The sequence below is a fragment of the Protopterus annectens genome, chromosome 7.part0 (assembly GCF_019279795.1).
Source record: "Protopterus annectens isolate FY-2018-M chromosome 7.part0, PAN1.0, whole genome shotgun sequence".
Classification (NCBI taxonomy): domain Eukaryota; kingdom Metazoa; phylum Chordata; order Ceratodontiformes; family Protopteridae; genus Protopterus; species Protopterus annectens.
In genome coordinates, this window is record NC_056739.1 from 1,936,477,707 (window position 1) to 1,936,504,944 (window position 27,238).

The 27,238-nt window shown below is 36.1% G+C and overlaps 1 protein-coding gene across 3 annotated transcripts in view; it reads left to right on the forward strand.

Annotated features, from left to right (window-relative positions):
* SV2B (synaptic vesicle glycoprotein 2B) overlaps positions 1-27,238 on the forward strand; it is a 1,975,281-nt gene that overhangs the window by 1,929,405 nt on the left and 18,638 nt on the right. For all 3 annotated transcript variants that reach the window (XM_044078366.1, XM_044078367.1, XM_044078368.1), the window contains one exon: positions 24,206-24,365. In XM_044078366.1, the coding sequence (XP_043934301.1) occupies positions 24,206-24,365 (160 nt within the window). The remainder of the gene's footprint in view (positions 1-24,205; positions 24,366-27,238) is intronic.

Sequence of the window (27,238 nt, forward strand, 5' to 3'; positions counted from 1 at the left end):
GCGGTGCCTACAAATGGTCCACTGAGTTCAGTGCACTACCCCAGTAAATAAATATAAGGAAATGAATAAATAAATAAATGCAATGCAATGGAGTATAGCTGACAACATACTAATCTTTGAATCAGAATACTAGCGGTGACATTCATAAAAGATCACAGAGTCGGCTGAGTTGTGCTAATGACAATAATGGGATTCAGAGGCATGCATAACTGACATGACACTTACTCCCATTAAAAGCACCTGCAAACATCTTTGTATCTCCAGTCTGAACAGTTGAACAACTGTGGATCGGCATTGCAGTAAGATCTGTTGGTGCAGTCTGCTTTGCCTAGTAAAACAGTGCACCAGGATATGCTGCTGATTCCATATTGAATTCACTGGATGTAAAGTAGCTAATACCCATATAATGTTCTGATGATCTGCTTGGGACATACATAGTATTGCTTTCTATGAATTGCCACATACGTTTGCATTTTGAAACAGTGAAAGTGGCCATGGTTTGCAGAGGGTTAATTTACATAGGTTGCACCCACAAACTGCTGCATTTGCATGTGATTAGGAAATCACTTCAGTTGCAAGTCATTTCACAGTACAGCACAGCAGCAGCATTCTCTGAATCTCTTTCCTCTTGTGTAATGCACATGACTGTGCAAGGTGGTCTTGCAAAATATGAAACTGTTTATAAACACTACCCAAGCCTGTTTTGCATGATAGTCAGGGTGTGTATATGATTCTCCATAACAGAACAAAATACGTAAACCAGCATTCATCATTTCCTGAATACTGTCATATATTATTTTGATACAGTTATTTTGCTGTATTATTACTTTCAATGATAATATTATATGCTACTGATTTTTAAAAATGTCCATCTGATAAGCTTCACTTTCAAATTTATCAAAATATGTTCCTGTTTTCAGATTACTTTAAAGGAGCATTATGATTAGAAGAACAGCACATATGTTATCATAAATTGAGTTTCTATACAGAACTAATACCACTGTGTAATACTTAGTGGTCAGTCTTATCATTTATTCAATCACTAAACTGCTTTGTGTAGTCTGCCATACTAATGCGATTTTGTTTTTCACCTAATGGTTCAAGTCAAACAATATATTCCATGTCCCCAGAATATGACATGCTGTCATTCATTTAGCTTTAGGTGTTTTTCCAAATTATTTAGAATCTGTGTACTTCAAACTGTGGTTTTATTTAATAATGTCTTGAGGCAGTATTTGTACAAATTTTTTCAATGTCTCATTTGTATTTATATTGTTTGCCATTTTGCAAACAATTTTATAAGGACATTTTTTTTTCAGTTACTGAGACGAAATCATTTTTTGTGAGTGAGTAGAATTTCATTGATAAAATATTTAATCACCTAGTAAATCATTTTAGTTTGTAACCTAGAATTGTCAAATTTCATTTTCTGTCTACTCAGCTGTGGTAATGGAGCAGGCTTAGCTCTACAAAACTATATATGCTGTACTGCTGGATACAGCAGATATTTTAGTAATATGACATACTCATGTATTCAACAAGAGCATGGCCTCAGAGTGAGGCGAAAAGGTAAGGTCACAGGCAAATTACCATATAGATATTGCCTGGGCAGGCAAATCCTGAGAGTTGACCCAGTTGTTTGGGATTTGGAAACTTACATGGAAAGCGATATAACTTTTAACCAACATGCACACATTGTTGTAAGAAAGTCCTATATTACACAGTTTATAAACAAAAGGATTGTATCAAGATCTATGGATGTCATTGTTCCCTTTACTCAACCCTCATTAGGCCAGTTATTGAATATAATGCCCCCTTTGGCATGTATCTGTCTACACACAAGCAACAACTAGAATGTCCACAGAGATACCTTACTAAAAAGAATACAAGGCCTTAACAACATGTTTTACATGGACCAACTCAAAGCCCTGTAACTGCACTTGGTGTCCTACAGGCTACAAAGAGGTGACCCGTGTCAGGCATACAAGACACTGTCTGACCCACTACTGATTGAATTACTGCATCTCAGCAAATCAAATGGCATCAGAAGTACTTAGCCTGGGGATATAAACCTATTCTGCAACATCAACAGAATGGTTTGGAGGGGCATATCTCACAGAGGATACTGCTGCTCTGGAACAGACTCCACAACCATGTAAAACAAAGTTCATCCCTGTCTATATTCAAGCACAACTTGAATCTATGGATGGAGAATTGAAAACTTGCCTCAGAACTGAACCCTGTACTCCTAATGTGCAGAGGCAGCTCCTAACTGCTTTATCCCATGCAGTTGTCCCCTCAAATTATCTAGGATATGTTCCAAGTTATTCTTATTAGGGTGACATATAGTTATCAATCATGGAATGGGTAAAGCTAATATATAACCAAATTGGATAGCTAATTTGAGTACAAAAAGGGAACTTGGCTAGACTTAAAATGGTCCTCAAGGACAGCTTGCTAGTGCTTACCTATGAACCTATCTTAAAAGCAGTGGCAATAAGATATGAAGAGAGAAATTACAACTACATTAAGTTACTCTGAAGTGCTATTTTAAGCAGTTGGGTTCTTTTTCTCAGTTGAGTCAGACTTATTACTCATATATCTCCTACTAAAGATACTAGCAAATGTTATGTGAAAAGTTAATTATTTTTAGGAAATGCATACATTGTTTCAGTTTGTTGGTGGTCATTTTTTGCAATATAGGTAAAGGACAATCTGTGAGGGTCTCCAAGCTATCTATGACCAAATCTTTGACACAGCCATGACCTCATTGTATATTGACTTCATGGAAAGAGGCTATTCTCATTATTTTGTTACTACATCTTTTAATGATATTTGTAATCTCAGGGCCAGTAGAGGGGCTCCCTACTTTTCCAACTATAATAGGAATGCACAAATTGTTACCCACAGGGTGACAAATAGTTTCCCTAGAATGTTTTTTTTTTTTTTACTTTTTCTACTAACATTCATCAATTTTGAGATGTTGTTAGAAAACAAATTGGCCCATTTTACTAGTGTATGACAGGATAAAGAAAACTGTTTGAAATGAACCTTGCTTTACTTTCATGAATAACCTTTCTTTGAAAGGGATGCTGTGTTATGGTCCCTATTCTGGGAGTGTTCCTAATAGGTTGGCATGTGAGAGAAGGGTTACTTACCCTTGTTATAACTGCAGAGCTTGCAATTATATCTCTACTGACTTCGATTTTTGTCATCCTGTTATTGGATGAACTTTTTCACCCAGGTTCTCTGCCACTTGCAAGAGTACAAATGTAATATATCTAGCTACTTGCTGTAGTTGTTCCGGTTTTTATATGAGTAAAATCACAAGTCAGTTCAAGGCATGTATTTTGGAACATATTGGTCATCTTCACAACAATACAACAACTATTGCTTTAGCATATCATGCTTCCATCTGTATGGGTAATAATAGGTTTTACCTTAGAGTCTTACAACTGGTTCCACATAATATAAGGGGTGAGGATTTTAATAATTACATTGAGAAGGTAGAACTCAAATGGATTATAGCATTACAAGCACATAGGATGCCTGGTTTTAATCATAGCCTATCCCTGAAACTTGCTCTGAAGTGGAGGTGACAGTTTTCTTATTGAGTTCTACTGGTGTATTTTCATTGTTACATTTTTATTGGTTGTTATATGTTTTATATTGAGTGTTTTTTCATTTGGTGTGATGAAGTGGTAACCCCATGAAAGTGCTTACTATTAAACTTTTATTCATTTATCCTGGTTGCTGCTGTGGTGGTTGTTTTGCTTTGCTTTTTCTTGTTGCTCATTTGTGGTGGACCAACCTTTAGTCGTGAGGTGTTCAGTTTTTGTATTTATAGCTAAGTATGAAGGATGCTGAGAGAAGAAGGCAGTTTAGGAAACACAAGAATGGGGAAATGGTTTACTGGACAATCTGTCTTTTAGGCCCATGACAAGCTTGAGTCGTTGAAGTCCTCACATTTCTTGACAGATTCTAGGGGTAACATCACAAACAGTTGATCCTATAGCAGAAATAGCCTAGAAATTAGTTGTGGTGCAATCAGTATAAAACAGGAGGAGGTTTTTAATTGGAATCCAGCTGACGTTCTGGAACATATGAAAGTGGTCTGGGTCACGGGAGTGGGAATGCAGACCTCATTAGAGAGGATTTGATGGTCATATGGTCATGCTACCTTCTGGAGAAGACAAAGGTAACATGGTGGAGCCCATATTCAAGCTCAGCTTGTAGTATAAAATAAATTACTGGTAGCTCTTATGTCAGGTACAGGGCATCTGAAGGATTTAATTTGTTTTGGTTTAGAGTTAGTCAAGATGAATAGCTACAGATAAAGAAGGGCCAAGATAAATACCTAGATATGAAGCAAGAGAAAAGAATTGCCAGAAGGGACAAGTAACATTACATGCTAAGATTTCTCTGAACCTGATAGCAGGGAGAAAACATAGATAACAAAATGTATTAATTATATTTATAAAAACCTGCAACTTTACAATAGAAAAATACCCCAACACACTCAGAAGAGTTTGAGGTTTAATATTTTAAACATACTAAAATATACTAATTAACTTATTTTAAACTGATTTTATAAAAATGACCCCTAGCAGATTCAAAAGTGGGATGCTATGTAACATATTAACATACCATCTAACTTTTCTCCATCACAACAAAGAAAGAAGTCATGGCTAACCAGTCTTTGGTCAGTTACTATAGGAAATAATGCTGTCAGGACTTACCATGTGATCTCTTATCACTTTCAGATAAATCATGAGCAGATGATCATATTTTGGAAAGAAACAGTAAATACTGGCAGGACATCCCATACATATGTGGACAGTACAAAACAGCATATATAACGTGACAGCAAAACCCCGTCTTCTTCCTTATTTACATAAAAAAATGGAGAACAGGAAGGGAAATGGAGTCAGTGAAAGTTGTTGCTGCCAAGAGACAAGCTAAGTGAGTATGTGGATAGTGTTAGTAGCACAAACTAAATCACAACAAAAAATAATTCATACATTCGTAGATATTTCAAGGCAATTTAGTCTTATGACTATATATACTTTGCTTATACCTGTTCTCATGCACCTAAAGAGGACTTGGCAAGTCAGTCCTCATGTAAACTTATCCAGGTTTCATTTTAATGATGATATTTAATTGCACTGTTTAACCTGCTAGTGATATGTATTCCACTAGTGGGGGTGCTGTATGATAAACCTGTCTCTTCACCTTGTTTTATCTTTTGGAGAAGATTTACTCCCTCTTTCTGGTGTTAGTGCAAGTACTAGACTTGTTGAGATTCAAGAGATCAAGGATATAACTGGGTCTGCTATAGATATGGAAGTTAAGCATAGGTTTCCCTTCAAAATTATGTAACCTATTGAATAAAGGGAGAGTGCTTCTCAGCTTTGCAGGTAGTGTGGGTGTTTAGACCTGTGACATTGTTGGTTAAATTCAAAGTCAAAGTAAACTTTATTGTCATTCAGAAATCACATAAATGCAAAAACTGAATGAAATTCCATATCTCCAGACTCAATGTGCAGACAGCATATAGACTATTTTCACAGACATTTACACATGTAACACCTGACTATTACATCACAGACATGCAGGTAGACAGACTAATATTGCACATAATTAAAAACGCATTTTAATACTTGCACGAGACCTTAGTATTGCACAGGTACTTGGTTAAGACATTGCACTGATCCTTGCACAGAAAGAGATATTGAGTATTGTACTGTGAACATTAGAGTATTGCATTATGGACCTTAGAGTATTGCACTATGGTTAATTTATGGATTTGACATTGTTTTCGAAATCATCACATGATGTCTCTATAGGAGATAACGTAAAGTAAGCTCTTATACTTAACATGACATTTGCTGCACCCCCACAGCCCCTGTTAACTATATATTCCAACTCCAAGATTGCGCTACAGTGAGGAAAGGGATGAATTTCCCAAACCACACTGTAATGTGATCTCTCTACATTTCCTTGAATTTATATTGTCCTGGTCCGCTTCAATAAAACACACCACACAGAATGACGTTTGACGACCTTTATTAAACTTCCATAACATGGCTTTGATAACCAATATTATTAATTACAACTGAAGATAGTACAGCTGATTTTAATCACAGCATAAACATCCCTTTAATGTTAATCAGGACAGCATGACTTTACTCATCCTGACCCAGTAAGCAGCGTCCATACCTCTACTCACTTATTTTAGTTCTGAAGCAGTATCCAACAACTCATTTCATATACCATTTATTGAATTACACATCCCACCAAGTCATTTACTTATGAAGCAGTGTCCAACAACTCACTTCATGTACAATTTATTGAATTCCACATCCCACCAAGTCATTTACTTATGAAGCAACATCCAACATCTCACTTCATGTACCATTTACTGAATTACCCCTCCAACCAAATAAGCAGCACCCGTACCCCCGCTCAGTTATATTTACTACTTATTGCCTCCAACTGCTCGCTTTCCTTTCCCAACTTATCAAAATAAACATCCACACACCAGAGAGGGAACCGAAAAGGGCAAACCTGTCCTTCTTCTCCGGCCTACCTGGACTGCTAAAATAACCATACCCCATCGATCCACTAAAGGACAGTTAGGGAGGGCAGGCAGCAAGTTCACGCCAAAATGTGATTCCTTACCCAGCTGGTCTTGCCTAAGCCCCTTAAGCCCCTCCACACCCCTTAACTAATTTCCTCCCAATCAACCCTCCTTCCATTTAACCCTTTCATCCCCCACCCTCTTAATTCTCACTGATATTTTGTCTAACCCCTACTGCAGATGCCCCTGGACAAATTGGTTTGTTGCCAAACCTCATTTAGCAAATGCACAGTGCGTTCACTAATATAAACTTTCAGATCTTGAGATGTTCAGCCAGGTGAAAATTCGAACATCTGTGTTTCGAATTTTCCACCTGCGGACATCTCAATCCCAAAATTTTAATAGTAAACCTATATATATATATATATATATATATATAGAGAGAGAGAGAGAGATGTATATATAGATCTAACTGAGAACAACGATGGCCTAATGGATGGTTAAGGTGTTTGTCTTACAAACACAAGGTGCATAGTTTGAGTCTCACAAGACATAACTGGCTAGGCTTAAAATGGCTCGCAAGGGCAGTTAGCTTAGTACTAACCTATGAACCTAAATGAACCTATGAACCTAAACACTGACAACGAGAACAACAACACTGGAAGACCGACAATGGAAATAATCGACAGTTCAAAATCCCGACGCTGAAAACACTGGCGTGCGAAACGAGCGCAACTGTATAAGTATGCAATAGTGATGGAATTTAGGGTCAGGGTGTGGCTAAGATAAGTGTGTGCTATTGATGGACTTTAGGGTTAGGGTGCGAGAAACGTAAGTGTGCGATAGTGACAGACATTAGGGTTAGGGTGCGGGTAAGTGTGCGATAGTGATGGACTTTAGGGTTAGGGTGCAGGTAAGTATGTGTTAGTGACAGACTTTAGGGTTAAGGTGCGGGTAAGGTAAACGTGCGATAGTGATGAACCTTAGGGTTAGGGTTTGGGTTAAGGTTAGTGCATATTTAGTTGTGTATGTAAGGTTTACTGTAGGTTTGTAAGGTTTTTGGTGTGCTTGTGTTGTGTGTGTGTTTTGCAGAAAAGGAATTTGTTTTGGTTTGTTGACTGTCGGGATTGTGGTTTGTCGGGCATGTGAACTTTTGTGTTTTTGAACTTTCAGTTTTGTGATGTTGGTGATCTCGTTGTCGGTGTTTTCGCTTGTCGATGTTATCAGGTAGATCTATATATATATATATATATATATATATATATATATATATATATATATATATATATATATATAATGTATATATAAATGTGTTTATACATATATGTATATATATATATATTGGCAGCTACTGCCTACAGCACTTTCCTATCTAAAGGCTTCTTTAAGCAGTCTATCTATAGAATGGTAGTGACTGATTGCAAGGGTTCTACCTGGTAATAATACATTTAATAAATGGTATGAAGTGAATAAGTCAGAAGAACTGGACAGGAAATAGTTATCCTGGCATCTTGAGAAAATGAAGACTATCAAGATAAGTCTGATCACTGACCTACTGATTTTTGTTTATACTACTGCTCAGATTGAAGTCCTTAGATGTCAAGAAGCATCTCTTCCATTCGTTTAGGGATTTTCCATCATTTCTGTTAATGCTCATTCTCTTACTCCTATCTCAGGTGACAACATTCTACTTTTAGTTGAGAAGCAGCCAAAAGAAAACCTAAAAGGCTGCATAATTTAGCAATAACCCATGAATGGGTGTGGGTATCACAGGATTAACCCACTGTTGATGTGGTTTAATCATTAGGGTGAAGCCAGAATAATCAAACAAAGCCAACCATGGGTTAATCCTGTGATACCCATATCCTGGAGTGTATTATTGCTATATACAATGACATTATTTAAGAACAGAATTGCTTAGTATTCTTAAATAATGTATTTGTATAAGTGCACTATAATGTTTCTCCATGTTCTTCCTTGTTTACTGATATACTGTGCATGGTATGTATGTCCACACACTTGCACCATACATCAGTGCAATATAATGCAATCAGAGAGGCACAGAAGAGTGAACCTTATAGCTGTCTGTTTCTTTCTTTTTTTTTTTTTTTTTTTGTTTTTTGTTTGTTTTTTTTGTATAATTCACATTTTTTTTACTTGGGCTAACAAAGTTATGTGTAGCATAATTTAATAATTTTAAGTGATTTACATGACCAAAAAAAATTACAAGGGACAGAGCAGAAACAAGGGGAAATTGGGGATGTTCTATAAAAGTGTGGACAATTGAGAGGAATGGTTACAGGCTGTATGAATGATCATACTTCCAGAAACCATACCACTGAACTGTCCAGTTTTGCAGATTGTCTTTGTTTTTCCTTAAAACAAAAAACTGACCAGGCAACCCAAGATCACACAGAGCTGAGCCTTTAATGTGAAAACACAAAGTATAAGCAGGATTAAGGGCTTTCATCTGTGAACAGACCTCCTCAGAACCATGAGTTACAAAGACTGCAATGCTGCTTAAAAGCTTAAATGAACTAGGTTGGAAGTAGCTGCTTTTGTTGGAGACTGGGAGAACAAATTGCTGCACAGGGAGATATACTGGCACAAATATACTGCTACATATATAGCACAGTATTGTTGCACAGCACAAAAGATCACAAAGGTATGCAACATTCCTAAATTTAAAGGAAACAAATTTAAACAGCAATGAAATAAAACATTCACAGGGAAGTGGTTTACAGCACATTATTACCATGGATACTATTGGTTATTCTTTCTCTTACCAAGGCCTACACAAGAGTAGATTTCAGTGAACTTATCAAAGTATGTCCCAGGCCTCAAAGTGAGATCCCAGGATATAAATCAGACTTAGTAGTAGAAGCCCATCCCTTGTAGTACACTGGTTAACACAGCTTGCAGCAGCTCTGCAACACTTTGTTAAAGACTTTCACAAAAGCATTGTCTTTTGGCTTCTCCTGTTAGGGGTTGCCACAGTGGATCACTGGTCCACAGATTGATTGATTGGCAGTGGAGTTTTTACAGTGTCGAGTTGCCAGCCTGGTGTCCATTCTTAACAGAAGGCACACACACAGTGACACGCATACACACACGTCTCTAAAACTCACTCAACCACAGGGAGGACATGCAGACTCTGCACAGAAGGTGCTCCAGCCGAGAATTGAACTGAACAACCTATTGCTGTGAGGCGACAATATTAACTACTGCACCACCGTGGCCGACTGAACCTTTATTTAATGAGATGTTTTAATCAAAAAGTTATTCTGTAATTTTTGTTAAAATTTTCATTATGACAAACAATGTCTAGTATTCAAAATTTATTTCTTGTAATATTTGATAGAAGTATTGATATACTGAGCTAATTAAAAGCAAATAGTTAATTTCCAGTGTTGACTGTTTATTAAAAAGTCTGCTCTTTCAGTCATCTTAGTATTTCTCATCTCAGCTAACAATGTGTTGTTTGCATATTGCCAGATTTTACTTAAAATCTGCATCTTTATTAACTCGTCTTACCTTGCCTTCTATTACATTGCAGCATAATTTATCTAAAAAATAACTATATAATAAATTGCTAAGGGACAGCACTCACATAGTCCATGTTCATTTTTAAACATTCATCAGCATGCTTGGTTAACATAAGTTTTCTGAATCTACTCATATTCGTCTGTTTCTTAATGTTTCAAAAAATATGAATGTACTTTCATAAAAAAAGTTTTTTGATGATTCAGTGCTAAAGTAATGATTCTTTGATCTTTGTTAATTCATTGATACATATAGCAGTTTTTTATATACTTCAATTTAGCATCCAATCACCTTATGACATCAAAGCATATTTGTGGGCTGATTTCCTTAGCTAAGTGACTTACCATTCAAATAATATATCACACAAAAAGTGCAAAGTGTAAGAAAGAAAATGACACTAAGATTCTTAATTTAGGATGCATTTCCATGAAAATATTTGCTATTTATTATTATTCATAATTGGGTGAGCTGTGTGTTATTGAGTGGCATAATGTAAAATGTCATGATCTTCTTCTTCTGGCTTTTCCCGGTTAGGGGTCACCACAACGGATCATCTGTCCACTCATGATTGGCAGTGGAGTTTTACAGTGTCAAGTTGCCAGCCCGGCGCCCAACCTTCCACAGAAGGCACATACATGCGCACACTCACACCTAGGGCCAATTTAGAGTGTCCAGTCCACCTACTGCATGTCTTTGGGAGGAAACCAGAGCACCCGGAGGAAACCCACATGACCACAGGGAGGACATGCAAACTCCACACAGAAGGCACCCCAGCCGAGAATCAAACTGGAGAACCTCTTGCTGTGAGGTGACAATGCTAACCACTGCAACACCATGCACTATTAAAGTATAATGCATTAAACTGGAGATATCACTAATTGTTAGGTAGTAATTATGAAAATATTGCATAATATTTTCAAAATGGAGTGACTTACAAATTATTACCTGACATGAGGTACAGCCTTAGATGACTCTGAAGGAAATTGTCACTGATGCTTGCACTTTAAGTTGTATAGCATGAGAGAGGGTGAATGTTATATATATTGTTAATAAAGCAACTATGTAAAAATGTTCATATTTCTGCAAGTGTCTCAATAAAGAAGAATATTGCTAGCTGAACATACAAATGCTCTGGATTATGCAGAATGCTTCGCATTCAACCATAAATGAACTCAGTGTTCCACTGTTCTGCAGTGAACAGCTTTGGTTCTGCTACATGGCTTTTGATTGGTTCGTATTCCAGAATTACTGCCAATCGGCATCGAGGTATGCAAACCAACCAAAGAGCTGTTCCGTGAGCAACATTGGCTGTATTACACAGTTTTTAATTGGCTTGTATACTGCAATTACAGTCAATCGCCACTGCGATATATGATCAAATCAAGTAACTATTCCTGAGGATGGGAGCCAGTGAGAGTTGCCAAATTTCAAATTCACTAAAAAGGACTTTGCCATCATTGTGTGGTGATTTCATGAAGATATTTTGGACCTCTCCGTGAAATAAAAAGAAAGAACTAGTTTGTCAGGGGGAAAGCATTTTAATGAGTAGTTTGGTTAGCAGAAATATACTGACCCCTACCCAAGCTCTGTCTGTATACACACATTCATTCACTCATACCTCTCAACCTCTTATTGCAATAAATCTGGACAAAGTCAAACATAATGGGGGAAACAAAGGCCACAAAATAGGAACAAAATTTAAAACAATGCTCTTTTAAACTTAGAAAGTTGCTAGAATAAAAGGTTTTGGGTTACCATGCATTTTCTGAAGGAGGCAAAGTCTGAAAATCAAATGTCTGTCATTAATTAATGAATTAAATTCTCAGTGATTTGCTAGATGACCACAAACTTTATGAGGACTAGACTAAAAGTATGTAGCAAACATCTGGGCATTCTGCAAAAATCTGGACAGTTGACAGGTATCAATGTAATTTTCCTCATCATGATCTTTTCAGCGACATGTTTTTTTCCAACTAAGAAGCAAGATAATACTATGTGGCCAGTATTATTTCTTAGGAACATGTTTTTATTTATGTATATTTTTCCCTTCAGTACTCAGCGCACTTTTTTTTGTTGATTTATTGCACTAAATTCCACAGAATAAATATGTGAAAAATTAACAATATTTTGTGTTTGTTCCTTTTATTCCCCTTTATCTCTGGATACTTCTACATAACTCTCAACCTCTTAGAGTAAGAAATCTGGACAAAGCCAATAGCCAAGCATAATACAGTAATAAAAACACAAAAATAGCAACGTGTTTTTAAATATTGCTATTATAAACTTAGAAAGTTGCTAGAATAACAGGTTTTGTGTTACCATGCATGTTCTGAACAATATGATGTCTGAAACTAAAATTTCTGTCAATATCTTATTATTTAATTCCTCTGCAATTTGCCAGAAACCTACATATTTTATGAAGAGCAGACCAAAAATATGAGGCAAAATTTGGGCATTCTGCAAACTTCTGGGCAGTTGAGAGCTATTACAAGGGTACAAGGGTAAATGTGTGTGTGTGTGTGTGTGTGTGTGTGTGTGTGTGTGTGTGTGTGTGTGTGTGTGTATGTGTGTGTTTGAGTTTTTCTATATGAGTGAGCCACTGTCGTTTTGCTTCAACATCTGTGTGTGTATATGTAAATATCTGAGTCTGCAAGAGAGTGTGTGTATTATTAAATATTTACATATGATATATTTTGGTTAAAAGGCCATGGCCATTGTCAAGGTATGCTTTTCCTGCAGTGCAAAAATACATTGACTGTTTGTCACACATTGCTATGGTTTGTGTTTCACATTGGCCTATTAGCAGGTTGAGACCTATGATTGCTAGGATGAGAACACTCATATCTGGGTAAATAAAATGCTGCTGTTAGTATATTTCTAGGTTGTACAATTTCCAATGAATATAAACTTGTTTTTCCAAATTTGCTGAAAATCATAATTTAAGATTTGTTTATTTATTTTTTGCATTATAATATTATATATTATAGAATTTACATAAAGGCTATTGGGACCATAAATCAGACATTTGCTGAACAACTTTGCCAGTCACAGATTTTAATAACATTTACTTTTCATAAGATACCTTTACTTGATTGGTGTATGCTTTCTAACTCTATTTTCAGAAAATACACTTTCTGAATTTATTGTCCTCTATCATTCTATATTACTACAAAATTATTTCTACATTGTATATTTCATTGACAATGTCTAGCATCAATTTTCCATCTTCCCTTTTTGATATGGATATCTTGGCATCATTATAATTGCATTTCTTTTATATGTTGTATTTTACAAAACCTTATGTACATAAAACATATTTCTACTTTTTATGATTAAAACTTTTTCCACTGTCTCTTCTTTACAATGCATAACTTCCACTTTTTCTAATTAGAATTATGAATGAGAAATGACAGGGAACAATCATACAGAAAAGCCACATAAGCCAAAACAACAAGAAAGGCCCCAAGGAGTGCAGAATTGCTACTGTGTAATACCTAAAATACTGATTATTCTTAATGTTCTTTTTACTTTAAACCTAACAAGTTGTTAAGATCTGTGCATGTTTTTTTCTGTTAATTATGCTTTTTCCTTCTGCATTATATATTCTTTGATCAATTAAATTTGTTTTATTGTTGTATTTTGTAACTGTCTGGGACAATTTAAATGCACCTACTGATATTTTTTGCAGGATAAATCATTTTCAGAGAAGGTGAGCAAAAAGAAAAAAAAAAAAAAAAATATATATATATATATATATATATATATATATATATATATATATATATGAATTATAGCTATAAATTAATTCCACTTTATATTCTGCCTGCTCATCTCTCTTTCAAGGTATATAATCAGCCTTGTTTCCTGCTCCCTTAGCATATCCATATTATGCATTTTTAATTTGTGTTTTCATCTTTTCTTCATGTGTAACTGCCATTTATACTTTAATAAAAATATTTCCAGAAAGCTGTGTGTGCTATTGAACATTTTATGTTCATTCAAATATTTGTGTCTTTCATTTTCTTTGGTATATACTATACTTACGTCTCTTTTCATCTGTGTCTTGTTTTCCTTGAATTATTATTAAGGCAAATACACTAAGGGTATATTAACACATTAAACCATGTTGGCCAGAGAGAGAGAGAGAGAGAGACAGAGGGAGAGGGAGAAAGAGAGAGAGAGATGGTTAGTTTAGAAGCTTCTCCTGCCTTGAGGGAGAATGTGTTTATGTGCTTGTGTGTTTCAATTTCTGCATTCCATTTTTTTCCTAGCTTTACAATGTTTTCTTGTAATCATCAATAATATATAAAAAAACTATTACATGATTAAGCTCTGTTATTAAACAGGCAGATAAAAATCAAATGTCATAGTCCTCTTTGGTTCTAGAAAATATATTTTTTAGCTTTTTACTTATTTCTGCTAAACTGATTTTCACTAATGTAGATAGCAATTGGTCAGTCCTTTTTGATTCATTATAAAACACACAAGTAATTTCTTCCTTGCCACAATTTCTAACTGAGTTTCTTAATATTCTCTTCAGAGTAATACAGCATAGGCAATTTAAATGGTATCCACTTAGGTGTGAATTTGAATTATATGGTATATTTAATCGGAAACTGATTTAATGTTTCAAGCTAGCAGAGGTCAATTTTTATTTAATCAAGAAGTAAAATCTTCATTTTGGTAATAATCAGGCAGACTGACCCTACACACCTCATTACTGCACTCGCTGTAAGTGATCACTCAGTGTATTGACGTATAATGAAGAAACATTCTCTCACTCGTATTATGTCTTAAATACTTGAAGTAACTAACTGATGGTTCATTGTTAGAGTATCAAGCAGAATATATGGGCAAGCTAATGTAATAGCTTATCACATTTAAAATGTGTACTGCTGCTCTCTGTACCAGCTTTACATCATAATGAATTCAGCATTCCAAAGTGAGCTGCCCTGTTCATAGGTTAAAAATGGTTTGCATATTTTAAAGCCAACATGGGTTCCCTCTGTTCCCTGCCTGATGATTTTCACACCCCAAAAGAAGAAAAAAAAAATTGATATCACACCGCCAGAAGATGAAATCTTGGATGCTTCTTTCCTATGGTTGAAACAAGCTCTTGCAAATGCAGATAGCATTTCAGGCCCACTGCAAAAAAGTGAACTAGATAAACCAACAGGTAATTTTTGGAATGTTGACTTCTGGCGAATGTGAAAACAATTTTGGCAGTTGACAATATAATGTTAGTGAATCATTAAATATGACAACTAAGAAAAAAGATGTAGATCGATTCAATGAGGTTAAATGACAAATACATTCCTACTATCAAAACAGCCATTTATGCTTTTGAGATATCACTTAATACCTCTTTTTTAGAAGGGTCCGTGGCCGTGGGCTGCACTGAAAATCAGACCTGCATTAACTGTAGAAAAGTAAAATAAAGGATCTCAGCACTTTGCTGTGTGACTGTGAGTGGCACTGACAAAGCAAATGGCTTTGTCCCAGTCCCCTTCAATAAACACACATTACACCAAATGATGTTTGACGACCTTTATTAAACTTCCATAACATAGCTTTGATAACCAATATTTATTAATTACAACAGGACATAGTATAGCTGATTTTAATCACAGTATAAACATCCATGTAATGTTAATCCGGACAGTGTGACCCCACTCATCCTGACCCAGTAAGCAGTGTCCATACCTCCACTTACTTAGGACATAGCGCCAACTCGCTTCATATACCATTTATTAAATTACCCATCCAGCCAAATAAGTCAGGACAGCGTGACCTTACTCATCCTGACCCAGTAAGCAGCATCCATACCTCTACTCACTTACTTTACTTATGAAGCAGTGTCCAACAACTCACTTCATATACCATTTACTGAATTACCCTCCAACCAGACAAGCAGCATCCTTACCTCCACTTGTTCATATTTACCACTTATTAAATTAGACATCCAAACTAAGCAGAGTTCTTACCTCCGCTTGCTTATTTATCAAGCAGCCTCCAACTACTTACTTTCTTTCCCAACTCCTTGAAAGGAACATCCAACTCCAGAGGGGGAACAGAAGAGGGCTAGCCTGTCACTCTCTCTGCCCTACCCAGACTGAAGAAATAGCCACTATCCACAAAACAACAAAAAAGGGAGAGGGAGGTTGGGTAGCAAGGTCACACCAAAATGTGATCCCTTACCCAGCTACACTTGCCTAAACCCCTTAAGCCCCTCCCCTTTACCTCATTTCCTCCCAATCATCCCACCTTCCAATTTAACCCTTTCATCCCCCACCTTCCTAAGTCCCACTAGTATATGTATCTAACCCCCTTCTGAAGATGTCCCTGGACAAATTGGTTTGTTACCAAATCTCATTTGTTGCATACAAAAGAACTTTCCTTGTTAACCCTTACCTGTGTGAGCTGAAAAGATTCCTTGATGTCTGGAGGTGTTTTCCCGAAGCAAATACTGGTATGGGAAAAACTAAAAATAAGTATTTCTTGCTCACAAAGAATTGCAATGTTCACCCTCTTAAACAGTTAACTGAGTATACCACATCCCACTAAGCATCTTTCAAAAAAATATCTTCAGTCTAACAGTTAATGGACATGGGGTTACAAAGAAACTCAAAAGAGCATTTCAGGTTACTTGTGAATACTAAATTTATAAAATCAAAAATTTAGTACGAATATAATAAAGGAGTTGATGTAGCATGGATAGATATACCAGCAGATGTTTTATACAGCATAAAACCAGAGGTATGTTGAAGCCTATTACTGTAGCAAAAATGTTCTACAAAGCAGATTTGTTGTGTTGTGATCAGGAAATCTTATTTCACAGTCTGATTCTACAGAAAAGGTATGTCTTGACTGTAAGCTCAGTTATATTATCATTAAAAATAGTTGCTTTTCACATTACATCAAAACTAGATATGTAAAAGTGACACTTATACATAACACATAGTGTCTTGATTGTAAAAGTGACACTTATACATAATACATAGTGTTTTGATTGTAAAAGTGACACTTATACATAACACATAGTGTCTTGATTGTAAAAGTGACACTTATACATAACACATAGTGTCTTGATTGTAAAAGTGACACTTATACATAATACATAGTGTTTTGATTGTAAAAGTGACACTTATACATAAGACATAGTGTCTTGATTGTAAAAGTGACACTTATACATAACGCATAGTGTCTTGATTGTAAAAGTGACACATACATAATACATAGTGTTTTGATTGTAAAAGTGACACTTATACATAAGACATAGTGTCTTGATTGTAAAAGTGACACTTATACATAAGACATAGTGTCTTGATTGTAAAAGTGACACTTATACATAAGACATAGTGTCTTGATTGTAAAAGTGACACTTATACATAAGGCATAGTGTCTTGATTGTAAAAGTGACACTTATACATAAGACATAGTGTCTTGATTGTAAAAGTGACACTTATACATAAGACATAGTGTCTTGACTGTAAAGTGACACTTATACATAAGACATAGTGTCTTGATTGTAAAAGTGACACATACATAATACATAGTGTCTTGATTGTAAAAGTGACACTTATACATAATACATAGTGTTTTGATTGTAAAAGTGACACTTATACATAAGACATAGTGTCTTGATTGTAAAAGTGACACTTATACATGAGACATAGTGTCTTGATTGTAAAAGTGACACTTATACATAAGACATAGTGTCTTGATTGTAAAAGTGACACTTATACATAAGACATAGTGTCTTGATTGTAAAAGTGACACTTATACATAAGACATAGTGTCTTGATTGCTGATTTTATTATTTCTTTTATTTTATTTTTCCTGAGTACGTTATGGTATGTTATACACTACAATATGCAGCATTCATTGCAGTACTACTAATATTGCTTATCCTAATGACATGTTTAAATTAATTTGTCAGTAAATAAGGAATCTTATACTGAAATTTAGACCTCTCTGTTAAATGACTTTCACTGTACCTCCACCAAGGGCAGAATTATAAGGGTTATAGCTGGTGAGACATCTGCAGGACTTAAAATGAAAGCGTCCTTCTTAGCTTATAGGACCAATGCACAAATTGTAGATCATTAAAGTGAGGTTCATATTAGCCTGTGTCACATTTTCCATTGAGGCTACAGGCTTCGCTACAGGTAGGTGAGGCAAAATTCCTGAAGCATCAGTTGCCAAAAGAAAAAGGCATGTATTGTGCATAAAGTAAACTGCTGTTTTCCATAAAAACTTAATTGCTTGTGCAATTTCTAAGTATTCAAGTATTCACCTACAATGATGCCCTTCTTTTAGGAGATTTCTTCCTTTTTCAAGTTGATATGACCATGGAGTTGGTGTGTGCACGCATGTGTGTGTGTGGTGTGTGTGTGGTGTGAGTGAGTGTGTGTGCGTGTGTGTGTGTGTTCAGGGGTATGGGGAGCTTGCATGTTTGTATAGTAGGTGTGATGGACAGAGGCTACATGCTTTAACTCTCACACTGCTATTGTCAGTATAAAAATGTACAATCAAGCCAGTAGCATAGGAGTTGAATTCCACCATTGGTGGTATCTGTTAATAAATAAAGGTTAATTATTATTAAGGGTATACATTATTGTTTACTCTGTATGTCTGCCTTGGGTAATTGCTTTCACCTACCATACCCAAATAAGCATTTCACTGTGCATTGACAGATCGGCATTATAATCACTGACTGCCTAGGATTTTACCCACTTCAGACTGTAGCCAGTGACTTCTAGCAATCTTATCAACAGTAATTTAAACTTGTCCAAGATTATTTCCAATGCAGGAATGCACTCTCACACACAAGTACCTGTGCCTATGTGCACACACACACATACACACACACACACACACACACACACACACACACACACACACACACACACACACACACACACACACACACACACACACACACACACACTATTTTCTAGACGTTCCTGATACCTTACCAATTCAATCTCCCCCTTCCCCTCTTTATGATATGTTATCAGCTAAATTATTTCAGCAAACCAAGAACATAAATAATAGTTTACCCTTAAAAATAAATCAATGTTCAATATGTGAATGGTAGTAATAACTTGTGAAACAGTATTTCAAGGGTTGGATTTCCATATTTATTTTATTTACTAAGGCTACATAAATATCCCTAAGCTAATTAATTAATAAACAGCCACAAGCATTTAAACATTCAGTAATGACATTTTTACTTAGGATAAATAAAACAGAGTATTGCACCTGAACTGTAAACATGCAACCAGAACTGTTTTTACAAAAATAATATAAATTATAAGACTTTAACAAGGATTTAATAGCAAACACTATTGGTTAAACTAGAACTGTAACTACTTTTAACAAACAATATAGTATGTCCTATCTCTGGCATGTGAGATCAAAATAAAATTTACACAGTCCTTACAAGCAGTAAACCTGTTTTCAAGTATCATTAAACAGGAAAATGTACCAGCTGACTTAAATGAATGACTGACATAAATTAACAGTCTTTCACTTTCATTTTATATGAGTGCCACATAGGATTTCCTGAGTTCTCAATGAATTTTTAAATATGCTTTCTTGTATGCACAATTACATATTCTGGGGTGGTGGTGATGGAGATATGAATTCCTCCAAATTATAGTCCAAAAAAAGGCATAACAATATGTGCCCTAGTGCAGCATGTTTCTAATAGCATTAGCCTTTCACTAAAGAGGTTTACAAGGTCAGTGAGAAGAAATATGATTATTTTCAAACTGTAATACATTTCCACAGTAATAAATATATATTTTATACATGCAGATTTACATATTTCTTATAAGTATTACAGTTAATGAAGACTTTTTCTTAATTCAGTACAGCTTTAGTATAGCTTAATACATTTTCATGCATTTTTCTTTGAAAGAACAGCAACATTTTAACTTTATTACAGTTATCCTGACCATTGCAACAAGATAATAACAAGTTATATCACATATATTATCTGTGCAGTTTTTTAATTCAGTGCAATTTTGTTACAGATGTTTAAAATGACTGAAAATACTTAAGTCTCTGAGTTTTTTTAGTTATTTTTGCCAGTTATTAAGCTGACAACTTTTGAGTCATTATGTTTTTGCTGATCTAGCAGTGTTGGTTTCCCAGGAAGGTATACTCATTTTGGAGGAGAAGACAGAGTAATGCATGAATGTTGGTGATTCCCTAATGTGTTGTGAGGCTGGTTTCTTGTAGTAGAGCCAAGATGAATTAATTTAGTTTTGTTAGGTGATGCCGTTCCATAAAGACATTGAACACCAAAGGTTTTTATATAATGATGTAGGAAGAATTGTGATAGTTTATAGCATGTTCTATTCTTACATTTTCATTTTGGCTATTCATGCTCCATGTTTTTTTTTTTATTCTTTACAACTTAATTGTGGACTTCTCTCCCTTCTAACTTAGACTCCATGTATGCAGTACTGATGAATACTGATATGGAAAGTACAAGCTTGAAGATGGACTCCCTTTGCAGATGTTTATTATATAGACTTCATTATTTTTGCAATAATGATGATAATAATAATAATAATAATAATAATAATAATTTATGTCATATACTATCATCACTTGCTATTTTGAAGCTAAATGCCTGTCTCTCTTTTTTTGTTTTGTTTACCTTTATAAACATTTTACATTCTTATTCCACCAGCAATATGTTCTACTTTGATACAGTCTCCATCAAAGAAGGTAGCTATGGTAGTGATTATCTGACAGTTGTTTGGTGCAAGACCATCACTGTGGCATTTTAATGAAAAATCATTATGGTGGTTATAATCCTTTTGGCTTTTTGCCTACTTTCTGATTGTACTGAAGATATTAACACTGCACTACAGATATTTTATCAATCTGAAATTAATTAAATTACCCCCCTAAATTCTTAATTATTTGGAAGAAAGTTTAGAACAGCTAATCATCACCACCACTCTTCCCAGACACCCTGCCTAGATCTTTCAAAACTCCACATTTCCTAACACTTCTTATAAACTCACTACTCTCCAGTGGCTTGAGATTTTCTTTACATCATTCTCTTTCTGGCCATGTATTTAGCTCTCCCATTTCATAACCTTTTCACATTTCTTTGGGGGCACAGTTCATGCTATTAACTAAGAATCCTTGCAATCCTTGCATTGAATGATGTCTCTGTGTCTGCTAACAACATTGAGATCTGATCATTGATAAATGTTCTGAACATAATTTGTAGGTAATGCTTCTCAAATAAGTCATCAGCTGCATATTTTATAATTTGAATGTGGAAAATGCCTACAAGAGATGTCTATGTATGCTGTAATGGTGACAAGGAGTTGGGTAGAATGAATAATTTACACACTAACACCCACAGTACAGTTTTTATTCACTAACTCCCAAGCATCTGGCAGTAGTAGATTCTACTAAACAAAATACACCTTAGTAAAACTGAATTATTCCCCTACACTTACACTTCTATCCTCTGTATTGCTTTATTCGATGTCCCTTGGTCCTAGATACCCAAATAGAGATAGATTTCTTATTTTTCCTTTCTTTTTTATACGTACCTCCTCTTTTTAAACCTTTTGTTTTCATTTCCTAGTAAGTATTCTTCCTTCTGAATTATGTATGATTTTTGTCTTTGAAAAAATAACTGGCTAACTTACATTCAAGTTTTGTACAGTAAGTCTCTGGTTTAAATGGTAGATGATTTAAGTATTGCTCTTGCAATGTGTTTATTTTAATTAATGCGTGCTGTATCAGATTTTCATTTACAAAGCCCCATCATACAAATTTGTTTTTGTGTTCTGTATACTAAATGGATTTTTATTTTTCTGTGGAATTTTTCTCCCCAGGCATCTGTTGAAAGTACCTCATGTTTAATCAGAATTTCCTGGTTAGCAAGCGACATATATATAATAGATAGATAAACCACACACAACATGACATTTATGAGACTATCTCTATAGAGATAAGCAGTGAGTAGTTTTATCATGCAAGAATATTCTTGCAGTACAAAAACTAAATGTACTTTTTGTTTTTCTTTGGAACATTTCTCCTCAGGCTTCTCATGAAAGTAGGTCAAGCACAGTCACAGTTTCCTGATTAGCAAACAAAAATAAATAGATTCATTAAAAAATAAAACACAGATTGACATTTACAAGCTATATCTGTAAAGTTAAATGGTAATTAAACTGGCAAGACATTTGCATAAGAATTACAATGAACAAAGCACATGACACAGATACTCATAGATTTGAAGTTTACTTCAGTTTAGAATAGATGCCCTTCCTGGGTTTGAGAGGATGTTTTGGAGGAATCATATCTTATTGTAAGTTTGGTTGTAGATTGTACAACAAATTGGGATTTATTTATTTTTATTTATTTGACATTTGTTTATCAGGAAGACTAACTGGGGTCCTAGGATCCCATTTGCAGCAGAGGCCTGGGGAGAATAGCTCCAAGGTACATGATAATTAATAGTATATTGCAACAGAATTCTTATATAACTAAAAATATGCATTTCAGAAATTGCAATGGAAGAGATATGTCAGATATTTACAACGTAACAGAGATGAATTTTATTACAATCTTGATTATTTAAATAGGAAAAAGGAAGGACAGGCAGCACTAGGGGCAGCATAAGTGTAGATGAGAACGTGAAGAAGGATAACGGTGTGTGCAGTAAGAGTAGCTGATGTGGCAGGAGAGGAGGGGTGTGAAGGGGTAACAGAGATGCAGTCAATATGTAAGTAGAAATGAAAATAGATGTAGGAGGGAGAGAATGCAGTGAAAGTATACTGAAGGACAAAGGTTGGTGAAGAAGTATTAAAGGCGCAAAGTCTGTTGTAAAGGTAGTTAAGGCAGAAGGGATATAGTACTAAGAGGGCTTAGAGCAGGAACAGAGCCATGCTTTGCTTTAGAATTATTTCGTTGCATATTTAAATGAGAGAAAGTTGGATTTTTTTCCTAATATTTGAGGGAAGATCATTCCAGGCTTTGACTATGTAATGGAAGTAGAGGCATTTTCCAGCATTTTTATTGGGCTTAAAAATTGATTGAAGTTGTTTGTCTTTGGATCTGAGAGATCTGGTGGGAAGGGAGCTAGGAAGAATGGAGGTTAGAGCAGGGCAATTGACCTTGTCCAAACCCTGACTAATAAAACCCCCTTAAACCCTTCTCTCCTTTGCCAGATTTATATAGAGTAGCCCCTCTATCACTATACAACTGATCTGAAGATTATTCACTGCCTGTTAATCCTTCCAGGATTTAGTTATCATTTAGTCTATTATTATTATCCAGTTACTGTTTAGAAAATTTGTAGCACTGTGTTTTACTTCTTTTTCTCAATGCTTACTACTCAATTGTACCTAATTTGCTCCTGTATTTCTCCATGTCATGATCACCTCTGCTGTATAACTACCTTGATTGTTATTGTTTACCATCTACCATGTCATTCTGTGGAGCTTTCATCCCCTTGCCTCCGCAGAAAAAGGACCTGTGTCCAGTCGGAATTTCCCGGTAAACAAATGTAAATAAATAAATAAATAAAGAGTTGTATGAAGGAGAGACATTGAGGTAGCTCTAGCCATCTTAATTATCGGAAAGAGGTGCAGTGGTAAGTAGAACAAGGAGAGAATGTGGCAGCTTTTGCACTTTTATTGTAGCAGTCTTCAGGTTTTGATAAGAGGGAAATGTGGAGATTGGTAAGTATATATGCACCATATAGAAGGGAAGGTAATAGGTATGTATTAGCAAGAGTGATTCTGGTGGATTGGTTAAGAAAAGGAGTATTCTGTAGATCAGAGAGGGATAATAGAAGATGTGCTTTAAAAACTTGTTTTAAAAATGCATAAGATAGTGATGCTCTCATTTCTCTTTTATATATAATATAACTTTCTGCACAGTCTCAGAAAGGAATCACAGAATATGGTGTAGCTTATTCTTTAGCCCTCCATTTTCCAACCTGAGGTACAGTTTAAATGTGAAGAAGAATGTAAATTTGTAAAGATGGTTGTTGTCTTCTTCTGGTGCTGACATGTAATGTTTGTTTCTTTTTAGGGGGTTCAATGCTAATTTCTTCGTTGTGCTGCTTCTTCCTCTTTTTTGGCAGCAGTGAGTCGGCAATGATAGGCTGGCAGTGTCTCTTTTGTGGAGCAAGCATTGCAGCCTGGAATGCACTGGATGTGATCACAGTTGAACTGTATCCTACTGACAAAAGGTATTTTCAGCATTATTTGACATTACTGCTTTTCATAACACATGATTATACCATAGCTAATATGCTGCATGTTTTTATTCTGTCTAGCTACCGTGATACGTGTTCACAATACAAGTTCTCTTCAAAATGTTTCATAGGTTCAGAGGAGACTACCAGACTAATGGCTTAACAGCCTTAAACCCTAGCCAGTATTACCGGAACTTTGCTTGATTTATGATCCCTAGGGTTTAGAAGATTACTTAGGTTTGTGCCAATGCCTCTGAGTATTTTGCAGACTACCTCTGTCCATAATGGACATAGGTAGTACCCCAGGAGTGAATTTTCAATTCCCCATCCATTGATCCAAACTGCATTTGAAGAGGGTGGGTGAAGGGGTTTGCTTAACATGAATAGAAATCCTGTTCCAGAGAAGGGGTAATCTCTGAGACACATATCTGTCACTACAAAATGTTTTGCTAGTGTTAAAGACCTGGTTTAGATCCCTAGATTTGGTGACTCTCATGCTGTCAGTCTTATGAATGTGAAACCATTCCAACAGTGCTGGATTCGTGAGTGCTTTGTAGGTTAGGCATAGGTCACCCCTTAATAGTTGGTAGGAGACAAAGTAAAGGGATGGGGCTTTTAGTCTATCCACATAGGACATGATATTTACTCCCTATATTTTTTGTGAGAAACCTCTGAGTTCAATCCAGCTGTTGTAATTGTCTAGTCAAGTACATGAAAAAAGGTGCATTGTACCCAATTCGAGGGCCAAGTACAGTGGGACTATAAATTCCTTGGATCTGGATGCCATACATTTACTTATAAGCTGTGCCACATAGAAGGCCTTTTTCACCTCTGGGGACACATGGAAGTCAAAGTTCAGGCTACTATCTATCTGTGTGCATAGATCTCTCATCTCTGAGGGCACTGTTAAGGATGTGCTATTAATGTTGTAATTTGCAGGGGTATTTGATGTCCAAAAGGGTATGATATGCATTTTTTGCATTTAGTTTTAGACCATGACCCTGGCACCAATCATTTGCTTGAATCAGACCATTCTGAAGGATATCTACATCATTGGGGGATTCAGTGACTGCCCCCAACTTGCAGTTGCCAGCACATTTTGCCAGCCAGAAGCCTTCTTCATTTGCCATGATTTCAGAGAAGTATATTCCAGTCAGGAGTGCATCTAGTACTGAGCCCTGTGGCACACCACTAATAACTAATGGATTCAACAGCTTTAACAACATGTGTCCTGTCCATGAACCATATGGCTATCCATCTGGTGATGTAGAGATATATGCCCAGTTTTGTGAGTTTATCTGTAATACCTGATTTGGGAATTGTTCTAAATGCCTTGGTCATGTCAAGGTAGGCAGTATGCACCATTTTACACTCATCAATGGCCCTAGTGACTTTCTCAAAAAAGTCCAACAGATTTAGTAACATGACCCGCCCCTGACAAAGCTGAATTGGGTTGGACCCAGTGTTTGGAGGTTCCTATGTCATTATTTATCAAATCCATGATTATTTTTCTATAGCCTTGCATATAAGAATAGTCAGGCTTATGTGTGTGCAATTTCCTGGGTCAGGTGATGGTGTCCCTTTATGCAGATGGGTTGACTGTTGCTGTCTTCCATTCCACCAGGAGAAAGCCAGTCCAGAGGCTGTGGTTAAATAGAAATCTTCAACGCAAAAAACAGCCAGTAATGTAAGCAAATCCAGTGTTTGAACTTCACTTCAAAAAACTAAAACCAATGCAAAGTCACTGTAACCATGAACCACTCAATAAAAAAAGCTTAATTCAAACCTAAAACTGCTCCTTAATTAGACTTATTTATGCAACTCTTTCAGCATAGGTTTGAAAGAGACACTGTTATTTAAACCTGGTAAAATGTGAGCTCTAACGCACAAAATCCAATTCAACTCCTGTACCTCTGTCCTATCTTTAATACTCCCTCCACAAATTGTGTCAGATCTGCTCTGAGCTACAACAGAATGGCAATAAATATACTGATCCCAAGGATATTGCCAATATCCTGGCAGATCGATTCAGTGCCAACTTCTTCCCCTCTCAGCCCCTAAAGGTCCCATCTCAATTTTGAAAGATTGCCAAATTCCAGTAATAACGGCCACACAGGTAAATAACACACTCTCCAAAGCTACGAATACAGCATCCATGGGACCAGATGACATCCCGGGCTGTGAACTACATGAGCTACAAAATGAACTGGCACCTCACCTAAGTGTCATGTTTAAGCATAGCCTCACCTCAGGCTTTATGCCCACTGAGTGGTGCACAGCTATAGTTATCCGATTCCACAAGAGGGGATCCACCTTGGATCCTGGGAACTACCACCCCATCAGCCTGATGAGCCTGATCTGCAAGGCCATGGAATGTATTATCATGGAACTTATAAACAAAGACATTGGCAACCTTGAAACACTGGACCCCACCCAGTTTGGGTTTGTGAAGGGCTGATTTTGTCTCCTGAACCGGATTGGCTTCCTTGAATCAGTCCCCAGAGCTGTGGGTGAGGGTAAGGCAGTCCACACAGCCTATCTGGACCTCACCAAGGCCTTCAATACCATCCACCACTCTGGAATCATAGATAAACTTACTAAGCTGGGCATTAATCCCTACATCACTCGATGGGTTGCCAATTGGCTTACTGACAGAACCCACACTGTAAAAGCAGCCAACTCCAAATCCAGCTCCAGACAAGTGACAAGTGGAGTATCTCAGGGTTCAGTCCTGCCCGCTCTTGTTTGGCATCTACTTCTCTGAAGTACATGCCAACACTACTCTGGCTAACAAAGTTCACAGATGACTGCAAACTGGCAGCCATTACTGAATCCCCAAATGATGTGGATTTTCTACAAAAGGGCCT